Source organism: Neophocaena asiaeorientalis, unplaced genomic scaffold (assembly GCF_003031525.2).
Source record: "Neophocaena asiaeorientalis asiaeorientalis breed wild unplaced genomic scaffold, Neophocaena_asiaeorientalis_V1.1 scaffold109, whole genome shotgun sequence".
NCBI lineage: Eukaryota > Metazoa > Chordata > Mammalia > Artiodactyla > Phocoenidae > Neophocaena > Neophocaena asiaeorientalis.
In genome coordinates, this window is record NW_020173946.1 from 204,763 (window position 1) to 229,559 (window position 24,797).

The 24,797-nt window shown below is 39.8% G+C and overlaps 1 protein-coding gene across 3 annotated transcripts in view; it reads right to left on the reverse strand.

Annotated features, from left to right (window-relative positions):
• LOC112404727 (A-kinase anchor protein 13-like) overlaps nt 1-24,797 on the reverse strand; it is a 300,167-nt gene that overhangs the window by 204,135 nt on the left and 71,235 nt on the right. For all 3 annotated transcript variants that reach the window (XM_024752831.1, XM_024752829.1, XM_024752827.1), the window contains exon 2: nt 3,051-3,094. In XM_024752831.1, the coding sequence (XP_024608599.1) occupies nt 3,051-3,083 (33 nt within the window). In that variant the 5' untranslated portion in view covers nt 3,084-3,094. The remainder of the gene's footprint in view (nt 1-3,050; nt 3,095-24,797) is intronic.

Sequence of the window (24,797 nt, forward strand, 5' to 3'; positions counted from 1 at the left end):
CACAAGGCGGGCACCTGAATGAAAGAATTCCCCAGCTCCAGCTCAAAATTCACTTCCAGTACTAGCGTGTGATTGAAATTTAACAACTCCAGGAATAAAAAGTCAAAGACTCACATGCACCCCAGATTTCTGGAACTCCTTCCTCCTCTCTTGATTCAACTTTGCCTTCTCTGCCATAGTCCACTATCCTAATTCCATCCACTCTTATCCGCTCAAAGGACTCATCTATTCTCAGAGTCAAAAGTACCAATCTCTTAAAGATGACTCAAACTCTCTCTAGTTCAAAATCAACTTTCTTACTCCATAGCTCCGAGCCCACATCTCCCGCTGTAATCAGGACACCAATACGCCCTTCAACACGTCTAAAGAACAAAGTCATCACCTTCCTTCTTTTCCACATTCACACTCAAGTCCTCAATCAACTATCATTCATTCTTTTTCACTCCCCCCATCTAATAAAGTATTTAGTCCTACTGCTTCTTTTAAATATTTCTTGCATCTGCCACCGCCTCTCCTCCATTTTTACTGCCACTAAAGAACCTAGGCCCTCCCCACCCAGAGGGACCCTAGGAAAGTTATCAACGTTTTTACCACTGCCACCCAAAGGTCCTGCAACTGCGATTCTCACACATGCACCTGGCAGTAATCAACATTTTTGTAGAGGCTGAGGGAAAAACCTGACCTGGTAATGTAACTAGTCTGCCTAACACAAAGGGTGTACTTGTGGAATCACAGAGCTGACAGGTGAGGAAACCAAGGCACAGCCAGGTTACACTACTGGCAGCCGAAGTTCCAGGTTCCGCGTGTTCCACTGTAAACAGTTCACAAAAATAACTCATTACAACAGCTTCATTTAAACACTCAACAGTACTGCTACCTGTACAGTGGGACATTTCTTACATTTTAACTATTGCAGCTTATTGTGGGCACATTTTTATTCAAAGACTGGTTAAGATGATTATTTGGAATATTTGGAATCCAGCCTATTTTTCTTAACTTTCAGGTAAAAGTCCTTCTCAGGATCCAGTGTTTTTCCTTATTAACTAGCAGTTTTCTCTCTTCTGTTGATGACATGTACCCCTAGCATATCTCAAATCTAAACTAAAAGAAAAACTTCAACACACTCTATTCTTTTGCTTAGTACTTCTTCCTCTAGGTGCAGAGAACTGACCCCCTTACCAACGGACTGTCCTGTACAGTTACAGTAGTGCCGCCAATCCTCAGGGGGGTACATTCACCCCCAGTGGATGTCTGAAACCATGGACAGTACTAACCCCATATATATTTTTTCCTATACACACACACCTGTGATAAAGTTTAATTTGTAAATTAGGCACAGTAAAGAGATGAACAACAGTAACTAATAACAAAATAGAACAATAACCATTATACCTGTAAAAGTGATGTGAATGTGGTCTCTCCCACCCTCTCTCTCAGAGTATCTTATTGTACAAATTTAATGCCTTTTCCATCTTAACAAAAGAACTTATCACATACTGTGCCTGTAACTTTTGCAGTCTGAAGTGTGAAAGCAAAACCAGCATGAATCTGTTCTTCCTTCCTCACAATTTCATGGATAGAAGACTCATCTTACCACAGATCTTAGCAACCTCAGCAAACAAATTTTTTTCTTTCATTATTAAGTCAAGAACCTTCACGTTTTCACTTAAGGAAGCACTTCATGGCTTCTCTTTGGCATATCTGAATTGCCAGCATCACTACTCTTGCACTTTGGGGCCTTTAAGTAAAATAAGGGTATAAATATCTTTTTAAAAAAGGACTTTAAAAAACAAACCAAAAAATAAAGCTGTTTGCTTAAGTCCAAGGTATTCAATTCATGTGCAAACCCACTGGTGAACAAAATAAATTGTCTCCAAGTAGTCTGGAAAGAAAATGTGAACATAAAATATCTTCTAAGAACACATATATTTTTCTTTGTATGTTACATTTAACATAGAGATAAACTATGGAGCATGATCACATGAATGCTCTATGATAGAAAGGTATATGACTTTAATTAACACAGCATGGTTAAAAATAAATACAGAAAATGAACAGCCTGTTTAAACACCATTAAAAGCTCCTCAGCGGTCACAAAATAAACTCCGCGCACCTTCTTGTATGCTTTCATAACTAAGCGTCACCCACCTCTTCAGACTTATCTCCCATCACCCCCAACACAAATTCAGCAGGGCCAGACTTTCCACTACCATCCTTCCCTGCTCACTGAACAACATGCTTACTGCCACTCATCCCTCTACCATCTGGTCTGTGTCTTGCACAAATTCTGAGGATTTTTCAGCCAACGAAATGATCCTTAATCTTCAAGACCTGACTGAAATCCTGTCCCATCAAAAAAGGTTTTTTCACGTCTCCAGACCATACCAACCCCAAACCCTCCAGCCTCTCACAAGTATAACTATCCATACCTCTAAGCCAGCTCCTCACCAAACAGGCACTTTTCACCACTCTGATTCAGATAATTCACTCTTACAACATTTAAAAAAAAAAAACAAAACACACACACACACACACACACCTAGAATTTAGTTTTTCCAGCCTCGATTCATTCATTTATCCATTTCATCTTATAATTCCCTCACTTTAGGGAGATGATACATCAGCTTTCACCCAGATTCTTAAAGTAAATAGCACTTTTGCCAATGAAAGAGTGCCACCTAGTTGTGGCACAGGGTAACTGACCATGGCAGTAGGAAGCTCTACATACTACTTTTACAGAAATGCACTGCACGTAAAAACAAGCCGGAGTATCATTTGGCAGGGCAATGCAATTATTTTATACACGCATCTTATCACCACGATCAGTCTATCTCACAAGTCTTACGAGCATTATTTGTTCTGAGCTCAGTACCATGCATTATTATTTAATATTTACTAAATCAAATTCAATTTAAGTGTATTATGCCAATAAATTCATGTGTAGACGGTTAAAAATTCCTTTGATAATCACATGAGAGCATTTTTTGAGTTTATGATAAGAAATAAACAGCAAAAGTTAAGTATAAAATGAAATCTTGCGATTTACTCACATACAATGGAGCTTGTTGTGGATTAAGTTTCATGACCCAGGACACTGAAACAGAAAAGGGAGAAATAAATGAGAATAAAATTAAGAATTATCATCAAAAATCTAAAACCCTCCAAAAGTCCTAGATGTCAAGCAAGGTTACAAAAGCACAATCACAAGTCTGAGATTACTGGATGTCCGGCTTTCCTTAGAGGTTTGGGGAGTCAAGAAGGTCAAAGACTGCAGAATGCCTTGTAGCCCCGATTCCATCCTTTCAAGTGGGGAGAAAGATTTTCTGATTGAAAAATAAAGACAAAAGGCTTCACTGTCATAGAAGAAGTTTCAACAACAAAACCAACAGGATATTAAAATCAGTTACCAAAGCAAGAACAGTGTGTGTGCAGTTATACTTTTACATAATCCCCCAAACTCACATAATGCTACCTAACCAGGGATTTCCCCCAGTATCACTGGGGCGCTTAGGGTAGAAGGGTTCGGCAGACCACTAGAGAGCCCTCTACCTCTCAACCCTCCTCTCAGAGAAGGGGGGCTACTGCTGGCCTCCAACAGCTAGAAGTTGTCACTTTCCTCAAAATTAATAGCTGGATTCCCTGTGGTTACCTGCACTAAATGAATTCTCACAAAAATCTTAGGAAGAACTTTAGAGGAGACTTCCAGCATTACATAATACATTTGTGAATATTGAGAATAGCATGTTCTTAAAAGTTTAACTTGGTAATTTGACCAGGATTTCCTCTAAGCCAAAATGATCATCATCCAGTATTGTGTACTTCAGAAGGGCAGGTCTTCTGCCAAATACAATGAATTTGAGAATAAGCTGATCCCATCTTCACAAGAGTCAGAGAAGCAGACCCAAGTGATTTCATTATAGTCAACTTCAAGTGTCTTACCCATGATAGGGGACTGGATTAAATTATTATCCAGCAATATAAAAAACAACAGTACAGGAATGTCATTCATACATGCAAAAAAAGATAAAATCCCATATGTGGTATTATACCAGACCAGATCACAAAACCGTAACAATTAACTGAAATCCCAACAGCATAAACCGGAGGTTATCCAAGACCAAATTTTAGAATAAAAAGCGATGCCTTAGCAACCGTGCATAACTCCAATAACAGAATCCTCTCAATATTAAAATTCTCACAAATCTGCCAGTTTGGTCAGGCTGTGTGTGTCTGAGGATCAAGGCTCACCCAAAAAAAAAAAAAAACAAAAAACAGTTATCACACACCTGTGGAAAAAAAAATCTATAACCAGGCTCCTAAGCACAATCACCTCCAACCAGCAGGCCACGGGTTTCACTGTGTTCTGCTGGAAGACATGCTCACAGCCAGGAAGCCCCCGCAGTGACTGACCACCTCCCTGCCTGCCCCGTTCATCCTCTGGTCTACCAGAGGATTGTAAGAGACTTCCCAGCTCAGGGCACTCTTTCCTTTCTGCCGGCCTTCATTTAATGGTTTTGTACCCATAGGTGCTAAAAATCACCCGCAAAAATCCACACTGAAAACCAAGCTTGAGAAATGTAGCAATAACCAATGCTTTTAGTAGAAAAATAGAGATTTCCTGGCCATCAGGTGCAAATAGCAAGCATAGATTAAAAAAAGAAAGACTGAAGATTGAGTACTTTCTCAACGCATTAAATATCCATTTAATTTAAAATTAAGCTCCCTGTGCTCACTGGTCTTTTAATCAGCTTTCCAGGTCCTATTCAGACTTACCTGGGACAAAAGACTAAAAGAACCTATAAATTTCTGAACCAATTTGCCTTAACTAACTTCTGAAGTGTTCCTGTCATCCCAAGCAGAAGAAATATCAGGGGAAACCAAAACAGGAATTAACACTTTGTAATCCATAAGGTTTGGAGAAATCCACAGAGACAAACTAGTGACTTAACAGCCCTCTGATGCTTCTTGATTTGCCAAAAAACCTAGAATGATGTGTATAAGGACCACAAACATCAACTTATCTGATGTTCCCACTGCATTTGACGAAAGATCTGGTGAAACTCACTTGGCTCTAAGGGCTGATGCCATCTGAACTGTCTGCAATCATGAACTTGCCTAAACTTATTTCAAAGCCAAACCCATACAAGTTATTCTGATATGAGGATTAAAGAGGGACGACAAAGTGTCCACTCACACTGGTCAAAGGCACAGGTCATTGTTGTGTTGGCAACACAGCCGTTGAAAGAATACATCAGTCAAAAGTCATCGAGGTAATGACCCTAGAAGCATAGGATTGGTAAATTCACATTGCCTTCAGGCTTCTTCAATGCTGACACACCAGGGGAAAGCGAGGACTAACATTTATAGAGCTTTATATCCAATATAATTTTTAATCCCCATAAAAAGATATTATTTTCTCCCATTTCATTGGGAGGGAAAAGTTCTTTCAATGATTAAATTATTTAATATCAACATCAAGAGGTGGGAGAACCCAGTTTCAAACCCCGTCTGACGCCACAAGTTGACTTGCCCTACATCTAGCCCTCATTCTACAAGCAATACAGACTCTCTTTGACTTTGTTAATTCAACTGTCACTGGGCGTCTCCCATGTGCCAGGCACCGTACTCAAAGCACTGAGAGTACAGAAGCTTCACAGAGCTTATTCTAGGAGTAACACAGATAAATAAAGCATTAAAATAAACGGTTTTCAGAGAGTGATTAGTGAGTGCTATTGAGAAAAATAAAACAGGGAAGAGGGAACAGGAAATGAGTAGGATACAGTTTTAAATATGGTGCTGAGGGGAGGCCTCTGTGAGGTGACTTTTACCCAAAAAATCAAAGAGATTAAGAAAGCTAGTAATACAGATAATAGATGAAAGACCCTCAAACTGGTCCTAAAACTCAAAACTCAGAGTTGCGAGGCTAAACCATCGAAAACTTGCTACGTAAAATGCCTCAACTTATTTCACACATTTAAACAAACTTACTTTACTTACTTGAGAGCTGTGTTCCACAAAAAGGAGCATATTACAGGAAGGCAGTCTTTTGGGTCAAAGTAAATGCACTTAAAAATCAACGTATACACCAAGACCAATTTGGAGATCACTGGACTCTTTGCTTTGCCAACAGAATTTTTATCAAGCTTTCCCAAATGGAAAATTAAAGAAATGCACTATGTCCATCCAATCATTTCATTAAGGAATTTTAAGAGAAAACCCTGGAATTTCTTCCTTACCCAATAACTAACTAGTGAGTGACTTTGCACAAGTTCACTGGGTTGCTTCCATGTAACACAAGCACAACATGTGACAGACACAGTGGGACAGTAAAGGCTGCATGCCATTTGAAAGAGACCATGAAGAAAAGGAACTATCGAAACTCAAAGATTTAAATGATGTGCTTTTAAGTATGTTCACCAACTCTGCCACTCAGTAGTAACCTGCTACAGTTCCGAGGAGTCATGAATTCAGGGGGTGTGAAATAATTACAAGCACAGTAATTAAGTATTTTTATTCTTTCCACATTTTGCATTTTATTTCAAAATGCTCAAAGGAAAACCAAATTTAATAGTTTGCTATTGTATAAATGTCACACGTTCACTTTATGTCAAAACAAGAGTCAACCAATTTTAATGCAACTGTCTCAATTATACAAATCTACACACTCCCACAACACCCCCATGCAAGAAGTCTCAGGGTGCTGCTGATTAGGATCAGACTTTGTGCTGATGATCCCTTCTTGCACTTTAACATAAACTATCACCATAGGGTGCAATGCACAAACCATCATCAGAACGTACACCAGTTTTGTACGAACATTAACAGTAGCAAAAGTTTTGGAATATTTTGCAATTCACTCTACCTGAAAATGACTGTGTAGAAACTCAGTCACTATACAGGATCACAGAGAAACTCAAGCAAGAAGTGATACGCCCGTTTGATTAGTTTGGGGGAAGTAAAGGAAAGAAAGCACTTCCACCAACCAATGTGCCTGAGCAAACCAATGCAAAACCTTAGAAGCTACAAAAAAAAAAAAAATTTACACACCTAAATAAAACTTGGTGTCCACAACAGGTGTCAGCAAACATTTTTGTAAAGAGCCAGATGGTAAATATTTTAGGCTTTGCAGGTCATATGGTCTGTGCTGCAATATGTAAATGACTTGGGTGGGTCCATGTTCCAATAAAACTTTATTTACAAAAAGAGGAAGAAGGCTAGATTCAGCCAGTGGGCCACAGAATGCCAACTCCTGGTCAAAAACTAAAAAAAAATACCTCTTAATAATCCAAAGAAGCACTATGTCCTCACTCAACAGTTTTATATGTCTCAAAGAATATTTTCATCTAAAAATCCACTTCTCAATACAGGAAAGGCATAGGGTGTGGCACAATATTCTCTAGATGAGAAATCAGATTAAATGGGTAGGCATCCAAATTCTTTACTAATAAACTGTATGAGCAAGTCACTTAACTTTGAGTCTCAGCCTCCTTATGTGTAGAAAGGGCATAGTAACTGCTGCCTATATTATGGAGTTGGTGTAAGAATCAAAAGCAAGGGCCAAATACTAATGTAGAATATGTCTCCAGGGTATACTGTGTGAATAGAGTGAGATGCCAAACAGTACGCATAGTATCCTCTTTTTGTGTAAGAAAGGGGGAAATAAGAACATATATTCATGTTTGCTACTATCTGCATAAAGAAACACTGGAAGGATACATTAGAAACTAATAAAACTGGATATGAAAGGTGAGGGTCACAGGGTAGAAGAGGATGTGGGTGGGAGAATGACTTCTTAATAAATCTTTTTATATTGAATTGAAAACAAGAAAAAGCGCCAAGTAAAGCACTTAAGCACACTTGCCAGGCACAGAGTAGAAGCCACTGTTCCTTCTTCCTGGCAGTTTCTGGGTCTCAGTGGAGACTACCACATAAAATACTTTGAAAAGTATAAATGGTTAAATGAAAGGCCTCAGGTAGCAAGAGATGCATTTCTGTCTTAAAACACGGTGGGTAAAGTAGAATTGCAAAATATAACAAAATAACCATAGAAAAGGATCTGGAGGAACAAACACCAAAATGTTAAATGTATGTATTTCTGGGGATTACAGGGAATTTTCATTCCTAAATTATCAGTTTCTTAATTATAACTATTCAAACAATGAACAGATATTACTTTTGCAATCAGAAAGGAAACATTACACACAGCACATCTGGTTTAAGTCCCCGGTCATTCAGTGTATCGCAACTGACCTAGAAATGAGTAAAAATACCTTTTTTTTTTCCTAAACGAAAACACTGAATAAATCTACAATCCTTACTAAAGGTCCCTGGAGCTAATAAAAGCAAAGCAATTAAAACAAGAATGTCTGCACCCATACGTTTGTAAACTTAGACCAAACTCACTATTCTTTAGCCACAGCCACACAGTACACTAAACAAGCCTTTAACAAGTGCTTCACCCTTAACGAAATGCCCAAGGGGAGGTGGCACGAATCACAGGCCCCCCTCAACACCGTATCAGGTAATTATACTGCAGGCTGCAAACTCCCTTGAACCTGTGAGCGTGGAGATCTCAGCCCATTTCCTAAGGACCAGCTGTCTGTCTCTGACAAACCTATCACTTCAATTGGTTTTTGCAAATGATTTTTGTCATCCACCAACAGGAAAGCTTCTAAATCCACAAAAAAGATGTGCAGCCCCCAGTCTCATTAGGAGGAGGACAGCTGTTTGGGACACAGCCAAGTGTAAACAGAGTATTTTTACCTGCAGGGTACTTCCATGGCAAAATGTGCTTCAAATGAATTTCCCTGGCCAGAGACCCTGCTAAGACTGGGCTACAGTAAACCCTTCGAAACCCACAAACATTTGGGGCGAGGGTTAACATGGAAATGACAATGCATACTCTGGATTCTTGCAAAACAGTCAACATTCAGGTCTTCCTCAAGGAAAATAACAAGATCCAAAGACTCCTTCCTTCATTCCTAAGGAGTCTGGGCTGGTGGCTATAAACATGTTATGAACTGGTTGAGGGTGGGAGCCAGGAATTCTGAACAATAGAAAAAGAAGCACAGTACAAAGAGCAGACAGACTCTTCCTGGGGAGGATGTCCAGTTATACAAAAAATATAGAACACTACATGTACGAAATACATTTCCTGAATTAGGGACTGAGGAAATCTTACAGAAGCCTCATAAACGTCTAAGTTCTTCTGTTTAAAAAGATGCACTGAGCTTCCCTGGTGGCGCAGTGGTTGAGAGTCCGCCTGCCGGTGCAGGGGACACGGGTTCGTGCCCGGGTCCGGGAAGATCCCACATGCCACGGAGCAGTTTGCTCTAAGCAGTGATTCTCAAATCTTAGTGCACATGAGCATCCACTGGAGCCTTCTTAAATAATGCCGACTCTTGCCTGGTCCCCTCCCCCCACTTCCACCATCAGAGTTCAAATCAGACCAAACCTTGTGATGTTTTTGCTTTGAAATCATGGCCCACACTTTTGGAAACAATGGTGTTAAGATCCATAACACATGTCTGATTCTCTCACAGCACAGTAAGCTTGCTCTGTCCCACCGTCTCATGACACAGAACTTACTACACACCAAGAAAAAAGCAAAGCACTAGTCGGAATTGGGGTGAGATGGGAAGAGGGGCCTAAAGCAGGTAGTCAGGACATGAAAAGAACGAAGAATCTAACAAAGTGCAATACTCACAGTAAAACAAAAGGATTCAGCAAACTAAGACAAAACCCAAACAACAAAACACTAACACCCACATTCACTCATTTAATTTCTTCTTTATCAGTGCTGCATTACCCAATAGGCAGAATGATCCTGAACTTAGGGCAAACATACACACGCAAAGTAATTATCGTGGAATAAAAAAATCAGAACTCTTTCCACGATAATTAACTAATTAAAATGATTAAGAAATTAAACTTAATTTTAAAACTCTGACTTTCTTACACTCACCTTAGAGCTTGCTCTAAAATTCATAAGGGAGAGTACACCATAGTCTTTTTAGAGCTTAAGGCCTCCTTTTCTTTATATATGTATATAATTTCTGCCTGGCACATAAAGACTCAATAATGGGAGATAATCTCATATTTCTGAGCCCTTAGAATATTCCATGTACAGCTGGATGCTGAGCTTTAGGGATAAACACCACATGGCTGGTACCAATTTCATAAGTGACACATATTAAGTAACCAGGTAATTTATAGTACAATATGATTAAGTGCAATAATAAAAATTTTACAAGGATCAGGAAGGAGCTATAAACTCTCTAGAAGGTGGAGGCCCAGACACAGCTTACTGGAAGAGGCCAACCAACCCTGAGGCAATTTTCACCAAGTGGACATAGAAGTGTAGTGCAGAAAAAACTGCATAACCAAAGACAAGACAGCACAGTAAGTTCTAAAGAACAATACAGAAGAAATGAGAAGTGCAAGCAGGGGATGATGGGAGAAGTCAGGAGAGGCACTCATGTAAATTCACATGCCTAAAAGCTGCTTGGCCTCAGAAGCCAAGGAAGGAAGACAGAGAAAATATACAAACCAGTGGACACAGCTCTAGCCTAAAGAAATTATGGTCATACAATGGCACTGGCATCAACAAATCTCTGCTTTGTTTTTTCTTTTTCTTTTTCTTTTCTTTCCTTTCTTTGTCATCTCTCTTTTTTTAAAGCTCAGGCTCAAATATCGGATCATACACAACTGCAGGTTCAAAGATTCATTAAAAAGTTTCACTGGAAGGTAATCATGTAGCCTAAACTCAAACCCAGACAGAGCAAGTATCTGTTGTGGGTTACAACCAGTAAGGTCAGGCCAGAACCTCACCACGGCTTTCCTGAGGTGCAGCAAGCAAAGGCTGGCTTCCCAATCAATTTCCACAGGCCCTGGGATCCTCATCCCAAACTCTAGCCAAATCCTGTCAGCCATGGAACTCTATAAACGCGGTCTCAGAAGCAGCCCACATTACCCTCCTTCCCCAAGTAGGAATCACTGCCAGTCTACCTGCCTCTGCTTGTAGATATGAGTGCCAGCGCCTTATCACCTTGAGAAAATCTCTCCATGCTCCATTTGCACCTCTGACTCAACCTTCCTAAAATGCTTCTTTCGTTCTGCAGCTTCCTCTCTGCCTACATAGTAGTATGCAATCACATAGCAAGGTTCTTTGGGGGCACCAACCTCTTTTCTTTAGGAAGTTCTAGGCGATAGCACTAAGATCTGCCTTGCTTCAAGAAATGGAGGGAAAAGCCTAAAAATAAGATGTGATCACAGTTTTGGGAACACATTTAACCCATCTTAGTTCTTCTAAAGGTGGAGCCCTGCACCCTAGGGCTCATAAGCCCAGGTGCTGCATCCACAGACACACATGGGCAGCTTAGGACTGGCAACTGCCAACAGAGAGATTAATAAGCTCACTACATTTCCTCTGCAAAATATTCAGTATCATAATTATTTTACACCAACTCTCTATAAGCCACTTTGATAATAATGAAGATACTAAAGGAATAGATGACTGCACAGTGCCCATCTAGATTGGGGAAACAACCTTCTAGCATTTAAGAATTCTTGGCAGCGGGGGTGGGGGGGAGGCAGGTCCGAGAGGGAGGGGATATATGTGTACATGTAGTTGATTCACTTCATTGTACAGCAGAAACTAACACAACATTGTAAAGCAACTATACCCCAATTAAAAAAAAAAAACAATTCTTTAGCAACCCCTCATAGAAGAATGTAAGGCTAAAACTGAGAATGGCAATATAATTCAGAGAAGGAGACAGACAGGCTTGGATTTGAGTTGTTAACTCTTGCACTTCTGGCTGCATACCCTGGACAAGTTATTTAACTGCCAGGCTTTATTCTCATGTGTAAAATGGGGGGAAAAGAGAATAAAAGATGTGTGTAAAATGTTTATACAGTACTAAGCAACAAGAAAGTACTCAATAAATTAAGTTCCTGTTCTGACTGCCTGGAATGAGTTATGTGATTAGCCATCTCAGCACTCACCTCACATCACATTCAACTACTCCATCCTAATCACTGCTTATGCCTAATTCTAAATAAAGGGCACTGATGAGGGAAACGGGGACCCCAACAGATACAGTGCTCTACTAAATATGCCCTTTATCTTTGGTGAACTCTCAGAGGCCATCCAGGCTCCCCCCACTACCCCTTCTGATGTCTCTACATAGTGTTCAGTGCATTATCTATGCGGCCTCATTTAGCACTCCTCTCCCCTACCCCATACCTTCCCTCCCACTCAGCTCCTACACACACCATCTGCATGCACCATGCGCAGTCCAGTCCTCACTCCTTTGCTCAAGATAATGCCTTCCACCTTGCTGATAAGCTAATCTATACAATCAGCAATAAGTCACACACTGGGTTTTATTTCTTTTACTTCTGTGCTTACCTTTTCTCCTTAACTTGTTTATTCTAGCCCACCACACCCATATATGTCTTCTGTAGCACTCCTCCACACCACTACTGCTCCTGTCACAGCATCTGGCATGGTACTGAGCACCCAATAAACACTAAAGAAACACCTGATTGACATGAACATCAGAGACAGAAATTAATCAGCTTTTCCGCACCGTTTGATGGTAAAGGATCCACACCTAGAAGAACAAAAATCAATCTTACCAAAATATCTAAGGTCAGTCTAGTCCCAGAAGGCTTACCTAGTAGCTTATTAAGAAATCCAGCCTGTTTCAATTTGCTTGATTGGCCAGAGAGGTAACAGAGACCAGAGAGGGGGAATTCAGCATCATTTAACTGGACAACAACCCCAAAGTAAAGGGGAGGGAGGGCAAAGAGCTGCTTAACGCCATACTTAGGCTCTCTCATGATGATTGGTACTTCAGGGAAGAGGAACACTTGCACGTGTTATTTCAATCCTCTTTTGGTGTTTTACACAGGCTTGTGGTTTCCTGCAAAAAAGAGTTTCTGCTGCTTTGCAGAGACCTATATAGAGAACAAAACTCCAAATTGCTATTCCACAGGTGAGAATTTTGCCGCCAGCTGTATCCTGTTATCCAAAGGAAACGGAACTGTAAGCTGCCAGGAGGTCCAGATACAGGAGAGCAAGACCATAAATTCAGTAAGTGCTGACAATCTTATCCCTATGGTAATAAGTATAAACTTTAAATTTAGAAAAATTCACACACAGCTGTGTTTTATGTAAATTAACCTCAGCAGGGGTTAAAAGGGACATCCTGTAAAGAGACTGCCAAATTCAAGCCTTATACTTCCTTCATCCTCCCCAACCTCTATCATCCAAAAAGCAAGCAATCCAATGGGCTAAACCAATTATAAACTATTTGGAAAGACTAAATATAGGCAAGTGGGTGCTCACACAAATGTAGACATTACGGAGCTGGATGACCTAACCTGGACAAATCCCAAGGCCTGGAGTGGCTACTTGGTTAGAAATTATTTCACAGTGACACAAAGCCCACCTTCTTGGTCACATTACATGACAAAAGCACTATCACATCATTCCCACAAGTGGCAGGCAGAAGAGGTATTAGAAACAGATGCTAGGAATGTCAATGTTAGCTTTTAAATTGTTAAAATGGTTCTCATATCTCAAGGATAAATATTGCCTTCAATATTATTCTCCAGTAGTATGTCTTTAACATTTTGAGAACAATGGTATTTGAAAACATGAGAGGTGGCTTTTTTTTTTAAACGATCTCAAAATTGGAGGGAAAGTTTTAAACAACAAAGACTTCAAGAAATTTGTATATTTCATAATTAAATGAAAATTCTACAAAATCAAAGAAACTCCAGTATTTTCAGCAGCCCGCTATTAGAGGTTTTTTTAAATATTTATTTATTTTGGCCACGCTGGATCTTAGTTGTGGCGCGTGGGATCTTCGTTGCTGCATGCGGGATCTTCTAGTTGCAGCATGCGGACTTCTCAGTTGTGGCATGCATATGGGATCTACTTCCCTAACCAGGGTTCAAACCCAGGCCCCCTGCATTGGGAGTGCATAGTCCCACTGGACCACCAGGAAGTCCCTGTTAGGGTTTTTTCAAATATTACTTTATTAACTTCTTAAGCGAAAAATTTCATTTTAAAAGGAGATTTTCTATTCATAAAGCATCCCTGGCCTGAGTTATCCGTTAGGGAGTCATTTTGTTTTTATATCATACAATGAGCAGAGAGTATTTTTTTAAATTACTGATAAACTTAGTTTAGGTGGAAACAACTAGGTCCAGTCAACTAAAAGCACACGTCTAACGATCTAGATGCCATATAGAACCATAACAAACTATACAGAACCTGTGATAATGTGATTAGCAGTTTTAGCAGAGAATTTAGCTACTTAAAGACCAAAATGTATCCGTGTTCTGACATAACAGAACTGTTTCTCACCCTCTCACTATATGGGAAAGGACTCCCTCAGTAATCTCTCCTCCAAGTCACACTGAAGGGGAGTCTAAAGGAAACACTCTGCACTCATAGCGTCCATGGTACAGGAGGAAGTGCCTATGCATTTTGAAAATGGTGACTTACAAGAGTTGCCGCTAACTCTTTTTGGATGTTAATAAAGACAATTCACTTTCAATTAGGACATACAGCTTCACAAAACAAACACAAGTGTTTGACAACACTAAAGTAAAGAACTGGTAAGATTATATCTCAACTGAATCGAAAATCAACTACAACATGTTCTGCAAATTCTGCTAACTTGATCAATTCACTGAAAAATGGTTTAAAAATAATGATTCAAAAGGCAGCTTTCCAACAAATTATTAAAAAGGTTATTGCCCGGCTAAATTTGGGTGATATTATACTTGTTCTGGATTTAGAAATAACAGAGTTACGAGAAACTTTAGATGTTATTCCCTGAATTTCAAATTTTCTGAATTCCTCTTAATAGGAAACTCTTAGAGGATCACATATACTAATTTTCTTTTTTCTTTCTTCGCGGCACGCGGGCCTCTCACTGTTGTGGCCTCTCCCGCTGTGGAGCACAGGCTCCGGACGCGCAGGCTCAGCGGCCATGGCTCACGGGCCCAGCCGCTCTGCGGCATGTGGGATCTTCCCGGACCGGGGCACGAACCCATGTCCTCTGCATCGGCAGGCGGACTCTCAACTGCTGCGCCACCAGGGAAGCCCCCTAATTTTCCATTTCTCATTGTATCAGTTATTAATTTCCCTATTTGAACTAAGTTAAAACATATGATCGTTGCTTTAAAACATTTAGCATTTCTAGCTATGTGTGAGTAGATAAGTGGCACATAACAGAAATGCATAATGATGAACTGTTTCAAGTAAATGCAGAAACAGACAATATTACTATGCACATGAAACTTCAAATACTTAATATATTTAGAATATACAAAAAAATATAGCTACAGAAAGTCAGGCATCTGCTACACAATACCCTTTCCTTTAAAACTACAATATTTCAAAATACAAAAAATATATATAGGTGTTTCATAAAATAAATGTTATCAAAAAATGACCCAAGTGCTAATAATTTGGTCATAATGAACACTTCAGTTGGCTACTTTTTCTGAAAATCTTTACAATCAAAAAGTCAATTGGGGGCTTCCCTGGTGGCGCAGCAGTTGGGAGTCCGCCTGCCAATGCAGGGGACACGGGTTTGCGCCCCGGTCCTGGAGGATCCCACATGCCACGGAGCGGCTGGGCCCGTGAGCCACGGCTGCTGAGCCTGCGCATCTGGAGCCTGTGCTCCGCAGCGGGAGAGGCCACAACAGTGAGAGGCCCGCGTGCCGCAAAAAAAAAAAAAAAGTCAATTGGAACTTATTTGCAAAGCAGAAATAGAGAACAAATTTATGGTTACCAAGGGGAGAAGTGGGGGCGTGGGATGAACTGGGAGATTGGGATTGACATATATACACTACTATACATAAAACAGATAACTAATGAGAACCTACTGAATAGCACATAGAACTCTACTCAATGCTCTGTGGTGACCTAAATGGGAAGGAAATCTAAAAAAAAGAGTGGATATATGTATACGTATGACTGATTCACTTTGCTGTATAGCAAGAAACTAACACAACATTGTAAAGCAGCTATACTCCAATAAAAAGTAATTAAAAAGTGAAAAAAATTTTTTTAGTAAATTAATTTAGGGGAAAAAGAGTAAAGATTTCCAGGCATACTGTCCCCAAAATAAAACTGTTGCTTTGCAGGTTTTGTTAACTGGGAATGAGGGTGGGACTGAAGAACAGGTACCTGTACGTGTGTCTTCCAAGAGTCCAGGCAGTCCAGAAAGCAATTCGATGTGGAAGGGATGACGAAGAGAAGATGTAAAGGATGCAAACAAAGGTATGTGAAAGGCAGCAAGAGGAAATAATTCAATTCAGCAAGTATTTGCATGTGTACTCTAGACAGAGGCTGCGGATAGAACAACGAACTATAAATAGTCCAAATAGACTCTCCTGAGAGCTCTGTGATCTTGGCTTTCTGATTCCCCACATAAATTAAACAGGCCCCACAGAGGTCCCACCCCCACTGCAGCAACAGTTGGTTCAGTGCTGGATTAGTCACACACCGTTAGAAGACGGCCAAAACTCAGATTGCGCCGAAAGAATGAAAAGCCACGGTTGCTCCTAAGATCTGAGGTGGGAGATAGAAGAGGCAACACCTTCAACATGCCCCGCCAACTGATGAATGGATGAACTGCTCTGACCAGAGTAAGAGGACCACCCAGAGGAGGGCACTGAAGTCTGAGCCCTTGCCAGCTGTAAGACCTTTCTCCTCTGCATGAAGCAGCTGGTAGTCACGGGCCTCTAAGAACCACTGTGGGTCAATCAAAAGTGGGCAGCTCTTCGGTACAGTAATGACACAGAGTAGGTGTTCTATACACTTTGTCTTTCACTGGCACAAACCCAGCCAGGCAAACCTGACTTGGGACAACCAACAAGAAAAAAACAATAATGCAAGATGGAAAAGACTGGGAAACAGAATCCTTACTCCTTACTTGCAGCAACAGCAGAATCCTTGAGAAACAGAGGCCACTCAACTAACCACTAGTTTGGAAACTTAGAGTTAAAACCTCAGTGATATGAATTCTCCTTCTAAGTGACTTGAATAAAATGAAAAAGGTGTTTTCAGCTATCAAACTTGGGCTCAGGAACAGCTGACTTCGTGGCTGGCTCTCCATCAGCAGGAAGTAAAATGGTGAAAACCACAAGCCAACAGTCTCAGCACCTACCCCAAGAGGTAAAAGCTCATAGGTCAATTTTTTTTCATAGTTTTAAAAATATATTCCTAATTCCTCTTTCTTTCCCTCTGTTGCCCTCCCCAAGTGCCAGTACAACCAAACTAAAGATCGCATTCTAAAACAACCTCCAGAGGCATTTTAAAAAGAACAAAACGGCCCCAGTACCTACTACAGGAAAAAGCTAAACAAAGATGAAGGATGAAGGCTGACTGCCGGCTCTATCCCACATTCCCCTCACCCTCCCCAACGTGACACATGGCATATCTATGGAGAGACCTAGTCATTTTCTAGCTCATATGTTTGCATAAAAATAGGAACACTAAATGTTCAGAGAAGAGAGTAAAAGGATTATCAACTAGTTCCAATTATACCAACTGATCTCATCCTCTTGTTACAAGCTGCTTCCTGGCCTCTGAAATCCATTTCTGAAATTCAACCAAGGGCATTTTTTAAAAAGTATTCCTTCCTCCCTCGTTCTCTCTCTCAAGCATACACTGGAAATACACTGGGTGGTAAACAAGCGCTCACTGGCTTTCAGAATTCATACTCACCAAAAATGTGTATATACCTCACTGACAGGTACATCATAGCCTTCTATTTCATTCCTCAATGGGTGTTCTTCTTATTCTTCAACCAAAAGGCAAACATCGTAATTCTACCATCCTAACATCCTACAGCTTATCAGCTATGAAGACATAACGACCACCAACATCATCTTCACTGCCACTTACAGGAGAGTTTTCTTAATCTGTTCCAGGCACCTTGCTAATCCTCACTTAATCTATTTTACAAATGAAGAGATTCATGGTTAAAGTTAAGTAACCTGGATAAGGTCCCACAGTTAGTAAATGGTGGGAGCCAAAATCTGAACCCAGACCTTAACCCTTAGACTACTACACTGCCGCCTCTCCTACTCTGTAGTAAGCCTCATGACCTCCATTTCTTATTCTGTGAATGGAACGGGCTGGAGTAGGTAATCATGAAAGTTCCTTCCATCTCTAGCACATCATAATTCCACGTACAGAAACACTGGGTACCTTAGGTATATAAACAAAGGAGGAAAGGTGATTTTGTGAGCTGGGAATTAAACACAGTGAGGATGAGAAGAATTTCAATGGAAAATGCTTAGTGGAGGAAGCAGCATTTCACTAATTAAAGACGGAAGGGTGAGAAAGAAGACAAAGACATGCTTGTTTAGAGCTTCTCTGTAGACTAATTCATCTGTTTCATCTCCCACCAAACTGAACCATTTTAGACTACTTTACAGAGGTGCCCTATTCTCTTTTTCCAAAGTAGTAGGCAACGGCTTACAGAAAAAGTCAGCTGCGTAATAAAAGCAAGTAATGCAACTCAACAGACCAACATGTTCCTACCCACATCCAAATGGAAATGTTTACAAGCTTGATAATCAGCTGGGTAATGGACAGACTCCCTTCTACACAAACACAGGCTAATGTCCGCCAGCTAAAATCTGCTGCCCAAAAAATTTAGTTGCTGTTACAGGAACTTCTGAGAATGTTTTCTCCTAAATTCTAAAAAAATCTGATAAAGAAAATAATCAAGCTTAAAAACCAGTGCCCAAGCTTCAAGAGAATGAACAGGGAGTCTTTCACATTCAAAACTGCAATCAAAGTGAATAACGTTTCTGTTGGTACTACATTAAATTTTACAAACTCTAAGTACTAAAAAGTAGTACACCATCCTATCACTTCATGGCACATACTGGAAAGTACATTGGCTTTTCATATAGGTAATCAGCAGTCTTGAAGTGTGCTACTAAATTGGACAGAAAATTAAAAAACAAAGCAGTTAAAAGCAAGATGGACAGAACAGAGACATGTACTGTGACGTTCCATTATAGACCTTAATGGCTATCCCAGGTCAGAGCAAGGAACAAGTGAAGAATGCAGCCACCCACAGAATGCCTCCCCACCCAGTACAAGAGAAAAAAAGAATACCACAGAGTTGGGGAATCTAAAAACTCAGTTATGGAATCTCCAAGGAGACACTCCTTCTTAGTTGATATTCAGATATGGGCTAAGAGCCTCAGGCCTTGAGCTTTAACAAGTAACAGCCAAAAACCCCTCTAAGGGTCAGCATTAGCTGCACTTACCAATCCCAAGACAAGCTCTGCCTTTCATGGACTGTAGTCAAAATGGAACTAGAAGCAAGGAAAACATTTTTTAAATCTTTCCAACCAAATCAACCTATTCCTTTCACTTTCAAAATTTTCAACTCTCGAGTTAGGTTTCCAGTACCTCAATAGAAGATATACACTATGGAAAGTTAACTGGAGATGACCGAAAAAGAGCTCCACTAGTTAAAAAGTCAACAAAAAGGGGCTTCCCTGGTGGCACAGCGGTTGAGAGTCCACCTGCCGATGCAGGGGACACGGGTTCGTGCCCCAGTCTGGGAAGATCCCACATGCCACGGAGCTGCTGGGCCCGTGAGCCATGGCTGCTGAGCCTGCGCGTCCGGAGCCTGTGCTCCGCAACGGGAGAGGCCACAACAGTGAGAGGCCCGCATACCGGCAAAAAAAAAAAAAAAAGTCAACAAAAAAATAAAGGCAGATTACCCTGTACTGTAGTAGACTACTGTGCTTACGGATAAGCAATCATAACTGAATAAAATATAAAAAGCTACCATTTGAAGGCACTGGAAGATAAAAGCAGACAGAAAGCTAAAAAAGGAGAAAAGTACTGGGTGAGATTCACTTTTACACTGCTTTTCAACTAAGGTTACTTCCCAGACCACTTGAGACAATAGACAGAACTGAAGCAGAAAGCAGCATTCTTAAAAATCTGCATGTCAGCTTTCCTCAAATCCTTGGTAGACTCCTGAGTTGTACATATACTGAGGAGAGTCCAAGATTTCCAACAGAAAGCAAATCTGTGAGCAGAGATCAAATTAAAGTGGGAGTTTGAGTCCAATCCAATTAGCTACCTGCCAGAACAAAAGTTAACATTTTTCTGAAGATAAAAAACAGAGTAGTCTCTAAAACATACCATCCACAATGTGTAGCATATGATAAAAAATTACTAGATACGTGGAATCACATTCTCATTTCACATCTTACTGGATACCTCATTAATAAATGAATTAGCTAAAATCTTCAACACATGTTCATTTTATATTTGAATAAGATTCATAACTTTAACTCTGAGAAGCCAAAGACAGTATCAACAAATCACATATCTGAAAAAGTACTCATATCCAGGACTTCTAAGGAACTCTTCCAACTCAGTATTAAGAGCCCAACTAAAAATGGAAGAAGTAGACATTTCACTAAATAAGATATATAAATGGCTTAGTAGGCACATGAAAATATGCTCAACATCATCAGTCATTAGGGAACAGGCAAATTAAAACTACAATGAGATGCATATCTATCAGAATCACCTCATATCTATTAAACAACTTGAATTCTTAGCTAAGTTTTATCACAAAGAAAACTCCAGGCCCAGAGAGGATCAAAGTGACAGGTACCAAACAGATAAGGGGAAAAGAATGATATCACTACCAAAAAAATGGAGGGGTGGGGGGATTTTCCAACTTACTTTATGAGGCCAACTTACCCTGATACTAAAACCAGACAAAGACACTACAAGAAAAAAATACAAACCAAACCTCTGATGAACACAGACACAAAAACCATTAACATAATGTTACCAATTCAAATCCAGAAATATGAAAAAGTATAATACACAATGACCCAACTGGGTTTATCCTGGGATACAGTGTTGGCTTATCTTTTGTAAATTAATGAAATTCACCACATTGACAAAATAAAACAGAAAAATGATACAAATATCTCATTAGATGTAGAGAAAGCATTTAACAAAACTCAATACTGATCCATTATAAAAAAAACTAAGGAGGGGCTTCCCTGGTGGCACAGTGGTTAAGAATCCACCTGCCAATGCAGGGAACACGGGTTCAAGCCCTGCTCCAGGAAGATCCCATATGCCATGGAGCAACTAAGCCCGTGCGTCACAACTACTGAGCCTGCACTCTAGAGCCCGCGAGCCACAACTACTGAGCCCACGTGCCACAACTACTGAGCCCGCATGCCACAACTACTGAAGCCCGCACGCCTAGAGCCCATGCTCCACAAGACAAGCCACCACAATGAGAAGCCCGCGCACCACAACGAAGAGTAGCCCTGCTCACCACAACTAGAGAAAGCCCGCGCGCAGCAACAAAGACCCAATGCAGCCAAAAATAAATAAATTTTAAATTAAATTAAATTTTAAAAAACTAAGGAAACTAAGAATAGAAAGGAAATTTCATCAACCTGACAAAAGGGAATCTGCAAAAATCCGATAGCTAAAATTATATAGAAGGATAAAAGTTTGATTGCTTATCCCTAAGATAGGCAACAAGAATATCAGTTCTCACTGGGAATCTACAAAAGACCTACTAGAAACAAGTGATTTTAACAAGGTGGCAGGTCAATAAACAAGAATCCATTGTATTTCTACATGTTATAACAGACAATTGGAAGTTGAAATTTCAAACATCTATAACAGTTCCAAAAATATGAAATACTAAGTATAACAACATGTTGCAATTGAAAACATGCTTTTAAAAAATACTTAAGATATTTAAAAATAGATACACATACCATAGCTAAATGCCAACTGTTCCCAAATTGAGCTACATATTTAATTCATTTCCAATAAAAACTTCAATATTCTGTTACAGAAATCAATAAGCTGATTTGAAAATGCACATGGAAATGCAAATGACCTATAATATCCATATGAATTTTGAAAAAGAACAAAGTTGGAGGGCTTACACTATCTGACCTCAAGACTTAACCACAAAGCTATCGTAATCAAGACAGGGTAGTACTGGTCTAAGGAGAGATATAAAGGCAATGAAACAGAAGAATCCAGAAACAGACCCACACATATATGGTCTATTCATTTTTCAATAAATGGGTCAAGGTAATTCAATAAGGAAAGGATGGTTGTTTTCAACAAATGGTGCTGAAACAAGTGGGTATCCATAAGCAAAAAATGAACCTCAACCCTTCCCTCACACCAACTATAAAAGTTAACTCAGACCACAAACCTAAATCTAAGGGACAGAATTTCTCACAGGAAACATGAGAAAATGTTTGTGACCTTGGGTTTGGCAAAGATTTCTTATACAGAACATAAAAAGCATAAACTAGAAAGAAAAAAATGGATAGATTGGATGATGACAAAATTAAGAACTTCTTTCTGCTCTTCAAAAGACACCATTAATATGAAAAGGAGAAATTATCTGCCAAACATATCTGGTAAAGGACATGTATTCAGAATATATAAAGAACTCTTACAATTCAGTAAGACAAATATCTCAAAAAGAAATTAACAGATCTTTCACCAAAAAGGATATATGCTCAATATTAGTAGTCATCAAGGAAATGAAAATTAAAACCACCATGAGAAAAGCACTATCCACCCCCTGCATGGTTTAAATTTAAAAGACTGACAATACCAATTTTTGACAAGAGTGACTGGAACCCTCATACATTGCTGGTGGGATTGGAAAAATGAATACCCACTTTGAAAAACAGTTTGACAGGTTCTTTGTAAAGTTAAGGATATACTAACTATATGATCTGGCAATCCCACTCTAAGGTATTTACTCAAGAGAAATAAAAATACATGTCTGCAAAAGACTTATATGAAAGTATTTCCAGAAGCTTTACTCATAATAGCTAAAAGCTGGAAACCATCCAAATGTGCATCCAACCAGTGAATGGGGAGACAATTTGTCATATAGCCAAACAATGGAATACTTCTCAGCAAAGAATGGAATTCCTGACACATTCAGCTACATAGATGGATTTCAAAAGCATTATGAAAATGCCAGAGACAAGACACTATAGACTGTATGATCCCATTCTTATGAAATTCTAGAAGATGCAAAACTGTAGTGACACAAAGTATATCAGTGCTTGCCTAGCACTCTGTGGAGTAACATAAATGTCCTATCCCTTGATTGGGGTGTTGGTTATATGACTGTATGCGGCTCACAGAACTAATTAACTGTATACTTTAAATGGATGAAATTTATCGTATGTAAATTATACTCTAACAATGCAGATTTTAAAACAATTTCTTTTTTATTTCTTCAAACAATTCAACTATTCTTTAAAAAGCTGTAATGCCTGATGTCACTGTGTTGAACATCAACTACCCCTGGTTCCACGGCTGGGCCAGGACGACAAAGCTTCTCAGCTTCTCTCACCACAAGCGCGGTAATGGGCTGGCAGCAAGAGGCCAGCAAGAAGTCACAAGGAGCATGAAAAGTACATGAAGCGAGGTAACTAAGACATTGTCATACGTCTGTTAAATAGCACTGACAAGCACTTGGATAACAAGAGTAAAGTTACAATGACACAGCAGCCACAGGATGTTACTGCTCACAGAGAAGTATAAAACTGAATGCTCCTGTGAAGAAGCATCTCTGTTTCTCCCCACATCTCCAAAGAGACATCAAATCACTGAATTCTCTTCACTGTCAACGCTTAAAGCTCTGGGCCTTTGTCTAACTGCACATCTGTCGAATGCACACTGGGTACTCAGAACAAAAGAAACTGATTAGGGCCTACCGACTTCATTAGTTATAACATCCAAGGCAGGGAGGGAGGGGAGAAGATATTTTGAAAAGGGAAAAGCTATCTTTAAAAATCTATAAGCTAGATAAGAATTTGGAAGAACCTTGTACAAGCCACTTAATCTCCCTAGGCCTGTTTATTCCCCTATACAGCAAACTCTATAAACCCCATGCTAATATTTTAAGATTTTCTATTTAGGGTCTAAGGTGTCCTGGCTAAAGTCTGTATGCATAGTTATTAAAACAGACAGATCAGTTGTGTTATTTAATACATGCTGCTTAACAGTCACAGGTCCTTGGGTTGAAAGGAAAGAGGTTAGTAGTTAAATCTATATCTTAATGGTAGCAGGTCCACCAGAAATGATCCTCAAGTGATTAACTCAGAATTGCATCATATCAATCACTGAAATAATGGCAGCCGTGTTACCAAGTAGCTATTCCAGAAGTATGCTTAGGGGTAAATGCTATAATTTTACACCTAAAACAGTACCTGTCTAAACCGGATTAAGCTGTTTATCACAATTTGGAGCAGCTTGGAAAGAGGTAGCTTTGATGACAGTAACACCCAATAGTAATACACACTGTACGCAGCAACTACAGCCAGTAACTTCAGACCTACCTGTATACCAGAAGGCACTCTCTGGTTGCATAGGACACGTGCACAGGTATTGGGTCTCTCATGCATCCTCTTACATATTTCTGCATCTAATGAGGACCAGAGACTGTGCTACTCTGCAGACAAAGAAATTAACCACTTGGTAGTCACAGCCCTGAAGGAGCTCTCCAACTGTTAGAGAGATACGTAAACACCTAACTGCAAGGCAGTGATAATCATTCCACAGATACTTACCAAAGTAGAAAGGGTGGAATAGGGCAAGTTTCACAGTAGCACTATCTGAGCTTAAAAAATTAGCAAGGACTAAACTCTTTCCCCAAATATTAACTGAATTACATTTTAAGTAAGACTTTATACAGAAT